This window comes from Oncorhynchus keta, chromosome 18 (genome assembly GCF_023373465.1).
Source record: "Oncorhynchus keta strain PuntledgeMale-10-30-2019 chromosome 18, Oket_V2, whole genome shotgun sequence".
In the NCBI taxonomy this organism is placed as follows: Eukaryota; Metazoa; Chordata; class Actinopteri; order Salmoniformes; family Salmonidae; genus Oncorhynchus; species Oncorhynchus keta.
Window position 1 is genome coordinate 53,074,694 of NC_068438.1, and position 10,952 is coordinate 53,085,645.

The window sequence follows — 10,952 nt, forward strand, 5'->3', positions numbered from 1 at the left end:
CAGCACTGCCTCTTATCTGTGACCTTATTCATGATACAGCACTGCCTCTTATCTGTGACTCTATTCATGATACAGCACTGCCTCTTATCTGTGACTCTATTCATGATACAGCACTGCCTCTTACCTGTATTCATGATACAGCACTGCCTCTTACCTGTATTCATGATACAGCACTGCCTATTACCTGTATTCATGATACAGCACTGCCTCTTATCTGTGACTGTATTCATGATACAGCACTGCCTCTTATCTGTGACTGTATTTGTGATACAGCACTGCCTCTTATCTGTGACTCTATTCATGATACAGCACTGCCTCTTATCTGTGACTCTATTCATGATACAGCACTGCCTCTTATCTGTGACTCTATTCATGATACAGCACTGCCTCTTACCTGTATTCATGATACAGCACTGCCTCTTACCTGTATTCATGATACAGCACTGCCTATTACCTGTATTCATGATACAGCACTGCCTCTTATCTGTGACTGTATTCATGATACAGCACTGCCTCTTATCTGTGACTCTATTCATGATACAGCACTGCCTTTTATCTGTGACTATATTCATGATACAGCACTGCCTCTTACCTGTATTCATGATACAGCACTGACTCTTATCTGTGACTCTATTCATGATACAGCACTGACTCTTATCTGTGACTCTATTCATGATACAGCACTGCCTCTTACCTGTATTCATGATACAGCACTGCCTCTTATCTGTGACTGTATTCATGATACAGCACTGCCTCTTACCTGTGACTGTATTCATGATACAGCACTGACTCTTATCTGTGACTCTATTCATGATACAGCACTGCCTCTTATCTGTGACTCTATTCATGATACAGCACTGCCTCTTACCTGTGACTGTATTTGTGATACAGCACTGACTCTTATCTGTGACTCTATTCATGATACAGCACTGCCTCTTATCTGTGACTATATTCATGATACAGCACTGCCTCTTATCTGTGACTGTATTCATGATACAACACTGCCTCTTATCTGTGACTCTATTCATGATACAGCACTGACTCTTATCTGTGACTCTATTCATGATACAGCACTGCCTCTTACCTGTATTCATGATACAGCACTGACTCTTATCTGTGACTCTATTCATGATACAGCACTGACTCTTATCTGTGACTCTATTCATGATACAGCACTGCCTCTTACCTGTATTCGTGATACAGCACTGCCTCTTATCTGTGACTGTATTCATGATACAGCACTGCCTCTTACCTGTGACTGTATTCATGATACAGCACTGACTCTTATCTGTGACTCTATTCATGATACAGCACTGCCTCTTATCTGTGACTCTATTCATGATACAGCACTGCCTCTTACCTGTGACTGTATTTGTGATACAGCACTGACTCTTATCTGTGACTCTATTCATGATACAGCACTGCCTCTTATCTGTGACTATATTCATGATACAGCACTGCCTCTTATCTCTGACTGTATTCATGATACAACACTGCCTCTTATCTGTGACTGTATTCATGATACAGCACTGCCTCTTACCTGTATTTATGATACAGCACTGCCTCTTACCTGTGACTGTATTCATGATACAGCACTGCCTCTTATCTGTGACTGTATTCATGATACAGCACTGCCTCTTATCTGTGACTGTATTCATGATACAGCACTGCCTCTTACCTGTGACTCTATTCATGATACAGCACTGCCTCTTACCTGTATTCATGATACAGCACTGCCTCTTACCTGTATTCATGATACAGCACTGCCTCTTACCTGTGACTCTATTCATGATACAGCACTGCCTCTTACCTGTGACTCTATTCATGATACAGCACTGCCTCTTACCTGTGACTGTATTCATGATACAGCACTGCCTCTTACCTGTATTCATGATACAGCACTGCCTCTTATCTGTGACTCTATTCATGATACAGCACTGCCTCTTATCTGTGACTCTATTCATGATACAGCACAGCCTCTTAACTGTATTCATGATACAGCACTGCCTCTTATCTGTGACTCTATTCATGATACAGCACTGCCTCTTATCTGTGACTCTATTCATGATACAGCACTGCCTCTTACCTGTATTCATGATACAGCACTGCCTCTTACCTGTATTCATGATACAGCACTGCCTATTACCTGTATTCATGATACAGCACTGCCTCTTATCTGTGACTGTATTCATGATACAGCACTGCCTCTTATCTGTGACTGTATTTGTGATACAGCACTGACTCTTATCTGTGACTCTATTCATGATACAGCACTGCCTCTTATCTGTGACTCTATTCATGATACAGCACTGCCTTTTATCTGTGACTATATTCATGATACAGCACTGCCTATTACCTGTGACTCTATTCATGATACAGCACTGCCTCTTATCTGTGACTCTATTCATGATACAGCACTGCCTCTTACCTGTGACTGTATTCATGATACAGCACTGCCTCTTACCTGTGACTCTATTCATGATACAGCACTGACTCTTATCTGTGACTCTATTCATGATACAGCACTGCCTCTTACCTGTATTCATGATACAGCACTGACTCTTATCTGTGACTCTATTCATGATACAGCACTGACTCTTATCTGTGACTCTATTCATGATACAGCACTGCCTCTTACCTGTATTCATGATACAGCACTGCCTCTTATCTGTGACTGTATTCATGATACAGCACTGCCTCTTACCTGTGACTGTATTCATGATACAGCACTGCCTCTTACCTGTGACTCTATTCATGATACAGCACTGCTTCTTACCTGTATTCATGATACAGCACTGCCTCTTACCTGTATTCATGATACAGCACTGCCTCTTACCTGTTACTGTATTCATGATACAACACTGCCTCTTACCTGTGACTGTATTCATGATACAGCACTGCCTCTTATCTGTGACTGTATTCATGATACAGCACTGCCTCTTATCTGTGACTGTATTCATGATACAGCACTGCCTCTTACCTGTGACTCTATTCATGATACAGCACTGCCTCTTACCTGTGACTCTATTCATGATACAGCACTGCCTCTTACCTGTATTCATGATACAGCACTGCCTCTTACCTGTATTCATGATACAGCACTGCCTCTTACCTGTGACTCTATTCATGATACAGCACTGCCTCTTACCTGTGACTGTATTCATGATACAGCACTGCCTCTTACCTGTATTCATGATACAGCACTGCCTCTTACCTGTGACTCTATTCATGATACAGCACTGCCTCTTATCTGTGACCTTATTCATGATACAGCACTGCCTCTTATCTGTGACCTTATTCATGATACAGCACTGCCTCTTATCTGTGACTCTATTGATGATACAGCACTGCCTCTTATCTGTGACTGTATTCATGATGCAGCACTGCCTCTTATCTGTGACTCTATTCATGATACAGCACTGCCTCTTACCTGTATTCATGATACAGCACTGCCTCTTACCTGTATTCATGATACAGCACTGCCTCTTATCTGTGACTGTATTCATGATACAGCACTGCCTCTTACCTGTATTCATGATACAGCACTGCCTCTTATCTGTGACTGTATTCATGATACAGCACTGCCTCTTATCTGTGACTGTATTCATGATACAGCACTGCCTCTTACCTGTATTCATGATATAGCACTGCCTCTTACCTGTATTCATGATACAGCACTGCCTCTTATCTGTGACTGTATTCATGATACAGCACTGCCTCTTATCTGTGACTCTATTCATGATACAGCACTGCCTCTTATCTGTGACTCTATTCATGATACAGCACTGCCTCTTACCTGTATTCATGATACAGCACTGCCTCTTACCTGTATTGATGATACAGCACTGCCTCTTATCTGTGACTGTATTCATGATACAACACTGCCTCTTATCTGTGACTGTATTCATGATACAGCACTGCCTCTTACCTGTGACTGTATTCATGATGCAGCACTGCCTCTTACCTGTGACTCTATTCATGATACAGCACTGCCTCTTATCTGTGACTCTATTCATGATACAGCACTGCCTCTTACCTGTATTCATGATACAGCACTGCCTCTTATCTGTGACTGTATTCATGATACAGCACTGCCTCTTATCTGTGACTCTATTCATGATACAGCACTGCCTCTTATCTGTGACTCTATTCATGATACAACACTGCCTCTTACCTGTATTCATGATACAGCACTGCCTCTTATCTGTGACTCTATTCATGATACAGCACTGCCTCTTATCTGTGACTCTATTCATGATACAGCACTGCCTCTTATCTGTATTCATGATACAGCACTGCCTCTTATCTGTGACTGTATTCATGATACAGCACTGCCTCTTACCTGTGACTCTATTCATGATACAACACTGCCTCTTACCTGTGACTGTATTCATGATACAGCACTGCCTCTTATCTGTGACTCTATTCATGATACAGCACTGCCTCTTACCTGTATTCATGATACAGCACTGCCTCTTACCTGTGACTGTATTCATGATACAACACTGCCTCTTACCTGTGACTCTATTCATGATACAGCACTGCCTCTTACCTGTATTCATGATACAGCACTGCCTCTTATCTGTGACTGTATTCATGATACAGCACTGCCTCTTATCTGTGACTCTATTCATGATACAGCACTGCCTCTTATCTGTGACTCTATTCATGATACAACACTGCCTCTTACCTGTATTCATGATACAGCACTGCCTCTTATCTGTGACTCTATTCATGATACAGCACTGCCTCTTATCTGTGACTCTATTCATGATACAGCACTGCCTCTTATCTGTATTCATGATACAGCACTGCCTCTTATCTGTGACTGTATTCATGATACAGCACTGCCTCTTACCTGTGACTCTATTCATGATACAACACTGCCTCTTACCTGTGACTGTATTCATGATACAGCACTGCCTCTTATCTGTGACTCTATTCATGATACAGCACTGCCTCTTACCTGTATTCATGATACAGCACTGCCTCTTACCTGTGACTGTATTCATGATACAACACTGCCTCTTACCTGTGACTCTATTCATGATACAGCACTGCCTCTTACCTGTATTCATGATACAGCACTGCCTCTTACCTGTGACTGTATTCATGATACAGCACTGCCTCTTACCTGTATTCATGATACAGCACTGCCTCTTATCTGTGACTCTATTCATGATACAGCACTGCCTCTTATCTGTGACCTTATTCATGATACAACACTGCCTCTTACCTGTGACTCTATTCACGATACAGCACTGCCTCTTACCTGTGACTGTATTCATGATACAGCACTGCCTCTTACCTGTATTCATGATACAGCACTGCCTCTTATCTGTGACTCTATTCATGATACAGCACTGCCTCTTACCTGTGACCTTATTCATGATACAGCACTGCCTCTTACCTGTATTCATGATACAGCACTGCCTCTTACCTGTGACTGTATTCATGATACAGCACTGCCTCTTACCTGTATTCATGACACAGCACTGCCTCTTATCTGTGACTCTATTCATGATACAGCACTGCCTCTTATCTGTGACTGTATTCATGATACAGCACTGCCTCTTACCTGTATTCATGATACAGCACTGCCTCTTACCTGTATTATAGTATTGTAGGTTAAGCCTGATGTTATTTTGTGTAGGTTAAGCCTGAGGTTAAGCCTGATGTTATTCCATGGAGGTTAAGCCTGAGGTTAAGCCTGATGTTATTCCATGGAGGTTAAGCCTGAGGTTAAGCCTGATGTTATTCCATGGAGGTTAAGCCTGAGGTTAAGCCTGATGTTATTCCATGGAGGTTAAGCCTGATGTTATTCCATGGAGGTTAAGCCTGTTGTTATTCCATGTAGGTTAAGCCTGTTGTTATTCCATGTAGGTTAAGCCTGATGTTATTCCACGTAGGTTAAGCCTGTTGTTATTTCATGTAGGTTAAGCCTGTTGTTATTCCATGTAGGTTAAGCCTGTTGTTATTCCATGTAGGTTAAGCCTGATGTTATTCCACGTAGGTTAAGCCTGATGTTATTCCATGGAGGTTAAGCCTGATGTTATTCCATGTAGGTTAAGCCTGATGTTATTCCATGTAGGTTAAGCCTGTTGTTATTCCATGTAGGTTAGGCCTGATGTTATTCCATGTAGGTTAAGCCTGATGTTATTCCATGTAGGTTAAGCCTGATGTTATTCCATGTAGGTTTTGCCTGATGTTATTCCATGTAGGTTAAGCCTGATGTTATTCCACGGAGGTTAAGCCTGATGTTATTCCATGTAGGTTAAGCCTGATGTTATTCCATGTAGGTTAAGCCTGATGTTATTCCATGTAGGTTAAGCCTGATGTTATTCCATGTAGGTTTTGCCTGATGTTATTCCATGGAGGTTAAGCCTGATGTTATTCCACGTGGGTTAAGCCTGATGTTATTCCACGGAGGTTAAGCCTGATGTTATTCCATGTAGGTTTTGCCTGATGTTATTCCATGTAGGTTTTGCCTGATGTTATTCCATGTAGGTTAAGCCTGATGTTATTCCATGTAGGTTAAGCCTGATGTTATTCCATGTAGGTTAAGCCTGATGTTATTCCATGGAGGTTAAGCCTGATGTTATTCCATGTAGGTTAAGCCTGATGTTATTCCATGTAGGTTAAGCCTGATGTTATTTCATGTAGGTTAAGCCTGATGTTATTCCATGTAGGTTAAGCCTGATGTTATTCCACGTAGGTTAGGCCTGATGTTATTCCATGTAGGTTAAGCCAGATGTTATTCCATGTAGGTTAAGCCTGATGTTATTCCATGTAGGTTAAGCCTGATGTTATTCCATGTAGGTTAGGCCTGATGTTATTCCACGTAGGTTAGGCCTGATGTTATTCCATGTAGGTTAAGCCTGATGTTATTCCATGTAGGTTAAGCCTGTTGTTATTCCATGTAGGTTAAGCCTGTTGTTATTCCATGTAGGTTAAGCCTGATGTTATTCCATGTTAACTCTGCTTCACTGTTTGATCCTCCTTCCTTATGTGATTGGTTGATCCCTCTCCTCTAAACTCTTACAGTAACGGAGGACTGGACCCGTGGTCAAGTGGTGGGGTGACCCGAAACATCTCTGACTCGGTGGTTGCCATAGTGATACCTGACGGAGCTCACCACCTGGACCTACGCTACAACAACGAGTATGACCCTCACACCGTCCTCTCAGCCCGCATCCAGGAGGTGGAATACTTCAAACTGTGGATCACACAGGCCAGGAAACTACGAATACCAGGTTAAATCAGTCTGAACTACAACTACCAGGTTAAATCACTCTGAACAACAACTGCAAGGCTAAATCATTCTGAACTACAACTACCAGGTTAAATCACTCTGAACTACAACTCCCATGCTAAGTCACTCTGAACTACAACTACCATGCTAAGTCACTCCGAACTACAACTCCCAGGTTAAAGCACTCTGTTACTACAATTACTAAATCAAGCAGAACTAAAACTTCCAGACTAAATCACTTTGAACTTAAACACCCAGGGTTGGCCTGAAATGTCACCCTATTCCCTATATAGTGCACTACTTTAGACCAGAACACTATGGGACCCTATACACTATATAGTGCACTACTTTAGACCAGAACACTATGGGACCCTATACCCTATATAGTGCACTACTTTTATCCAGGACCCCCTAGGACTCTGGTCAGAAGTAGGGCAGTAGATGCAAGCCCCAGCCTCTCAGACGACCTGAAGCTGAAAGACCATAGCATATAACATGTGGCTTTGTTGCAATGCCCTCTCTAGCATACTACTAAGAAGGGAGCAATGTATTGAACATGGATTCTAAGTGATATGCTTACTGTGGACATTGAAACTTAAGGCTTTTGTTTGCATCCCAAAAAGTGACCCTATACCCTATATAGTGCACTACTTTTGACCAGAGCCCATATGGACCCTGTTTAAAAAGAAGTGCACTACGTAGGGAATAGGGCGCCATATAATACCAACGTTCTCTACCACCAGAATGTACTGATGTATTTTCAGGGGAATATTGTTTTTTCAGATGTGTTGAGTGTGAAGATGTGAAGATCTACTTACACCAATAATCAGGTTTAGTTAAGTAACAATTTCAACGTTGATTTGTTGATTTCAATGATTGTTTACAGTGTTCTCTGTTTCGTGCCAAAGTCTCTCTTCAATAAGAGTGTCAGAAAGGGCTAGAATATCAAATGTTAAAAACGGAAATAAATATTTTCTTAATTTGAAAATTAAAGACATTTTCACATAACACCAGATTAGTTAATTCAGTTACAGTATTTATGAATTGTGTTTAGTTGAAGTTTGATAGCTTACACATACATACTGTATATCAGAACAACAATTGTGTTTATTGGATAATTAGTACAAAAAAAAATAATTTATTTAACAACTCTCAGGAAAAACGTATGTTGTTTTTTTTGTTAGTGTTTACAATTTGTTGTAATTGGACCATTTCTGTTAAACTACAATTAGCATTAGTCAGGGATTCTAAGGGTTTTTCCAAAACAATTGATAACATTCACTTGTAGTTTACAGTTTTCATACTACGGCCTGAGTTGTATTTGGTCCAGAAATAGACCCATGTTGAACCACGGTAGCAGAAGGGCTGGACCCAGCAGTGTCTCTCAATGTCGTGTTAACATGTTTCATTGACTTTAATGGCTGTTCAGTAATATCCCTTTAATGGCTGTGGCTGTTCAGTAATATCCCTTTAATGGCTGTGGCTGTTGAGTAATATCCCTTTAATGGCTGTTGAGTAATATCCCTTTAGTGGCTGTTCAGTAATATCCCTTTAATGGCTGTGGCTGTTAAGTAATATCCCTTTAATGGCTGTGGCTGTTGAGTAATATCCCTTTAATGGCTGTTGAGTAATATCCCTTTAGTGGCTGTTCAGTAATATCCCTTTAATTGCTGTGGCTGTTCAGTAATATCCCTTTAATGGCTGTGGCTGTTCAGTAATATCCCTTTAATGGCTGTGGCTGTTGAGTAATATCCCTTTAATGGCTGTGGCTGTTGAGTAATATCCCTTTAATGGCTGTGGCTGTTGAGTAATATCCCTTTAATGGCTGTTCAGTAATATCCCTTTAATGGCTGTTCAGTAATATCCCTTTAATGGCTGTGGCTGTTCAGTAATATCCCTTTAATGGCTGTGGCTGTTGAGTAATATCCCTTTAGTGGCTGTTCAGTAATATCCCTTTAATGGCTGTGGCTGTTCAGTAATATCCCTTTAATGGCTGTGGCTGTTCAGTAATATCCCTTTAATGGCTGTGGCTGTTCAGTAATATCCCTTTAATGGCTGTGGCTGTTCAGTAATATCCCTTTAATGGCTGTGGCTGTTCAGTAATATCCCTTTAATGGCTGTGGCTGTTCAGTAATATCCCTTTAATGGCTGTGGCTGTTCAGTAATATCCTTTTAATGGCTGTGGCTGTTCAGTAATATCCCTTTAATGGCTGTGGCTGTTCAGTAATATCCCTTTAATGGCTGTGGCTGTTCAGTAATATCCCTTTAATGGCTGTGGCTGTTCAGTAATATCCCTTTAATGGCTGTGGCTGTTCAGTAATATCCCTTTAATGGCTGTGGCTGTTAAGTAATATCCCTTTAATGGCTGTGGCTGTTGAGTAATATCCCTTTAGTGGCTGTTCAGTAATATCCCTTTAATTGCTGTGGCTGTTGAGTAATATCCCTTTAATGGCTGTGGCTGTTGAGTAATATCCCTTTAATGGCTGTGGCTGTTGAGTAATATCCCTTTAGTGGCTGTTCAGTAATATCCCTTTAATTGCTGTGGCTGTTGAGTAATATCCCTTTAATGGCTGTGGCTGTTGAGTAATATCCCTTTAATTGCTGTGGCTGTTCAGTAATATCCCTTTAATGGCTGTGGCTGTTCAGTAATATCCATTTAATGTCTTACTGCTATTGTCATGTGTTGTTCCCAGATTAAAAGCAATGTTATTTTGATACTGTTTTTGTCTTGTCATCTTGTCAACTCTAAACTCACAACCGGAATACTTGCTAAATAAACAATGTGTATTCTACACTGAACATTCGAAAGATATTGACATTTGATGGACGAGTCATTGGCGTGACAATTATTCATATGTAAACATGCTGAACATCAGAGGGCTGCTTCTATAATCTATATATTCATCCTGTCACGCTGAGCGTTCTCTGTCACACTGAGCGTTCCCTTTAACACTGAGCGTTCCCTTTAACACTGAGCGTTCCCTTTAACACTGAGCGTTCCCTTTAACACTGAGCGTTCCCTTTAACACTGAGCGTTCCCTTTAACACTGAGCGTTCCTTTTAACACTGAGCGTTCCCTTTAACACTGAGCGTTCCCTTTAACACTGAGCGTTCCATTTAACACTGAGCGTTCCCCGTCACACTGAGCGTTCCCTTTAACACTGAGCGTTCCCTTTAACACTGAGCGTTCCCCGTCACACTGAGCGTTCCCTTTAACACTGAGCGTTCCCTTTAACACTGAGCATTCCCTTTAACACTGAGCGTTCCCTTTAACACTGAGCGTTCCCTTTAACACTGAGCGTTCCCTTTAACACTGAGCGTTCCCCGTCACACTGAGCGTTCCCTGTCACACTGAGCGTTCCCTTTAACACTGAGCGTTCCCTTTAACACTGAGCGTTCCCTTTAACACTGAGCGTTCCCTTTAACACTGAGCGTTCCCTTTAACACTGAGCGTTCCCTTTAACACTGAGCGTTCCCTTTAACACTGAGCGTTCCCTTTAACACTGAGCGTTCCCTTTAACACTGAGCGTTCCCCGTCACACTGAGCGTTCCCTTTAACACTGAGCGTTCCCTTTAACACTGAGCGTTCCCTTTATCACTGAGCGTTCCCTTTAACACTGAGCGTTCCCCGTCACACTGAGCGTTCCCTTTAACACTGAGCGTTCCCTTTATCACTGAGCGTTCCCTTTAACACTGAGCG

The 10,952-nt window shown here is 41.6% G+C and overlaps 1 protein-coding gene across 1 annotated transcript in view; it reads left to right on the plus strand.

Moving 5' to 3' along the window:
- The window catches only part of prcp (prolylcarboxypeptidase (angiotensinase C)), a 94,248-nt gene extending 84,281 nt beyond the window's left edge, over positions 1–9,967 (plus strand). Inside the window, 1 exon segment of the mRNA XM_052468711.1 lies at positions 7,045–9,967. Within this exon segment, the coding sequence (XP_052324671.1) occupies positions 7,045–7,258 (214 nt within the window). The 3' untranslated portion in view covers positions 7,259–9,967.
- Positions 9,968–10,952: the final 985 nt, after the last annotated feature.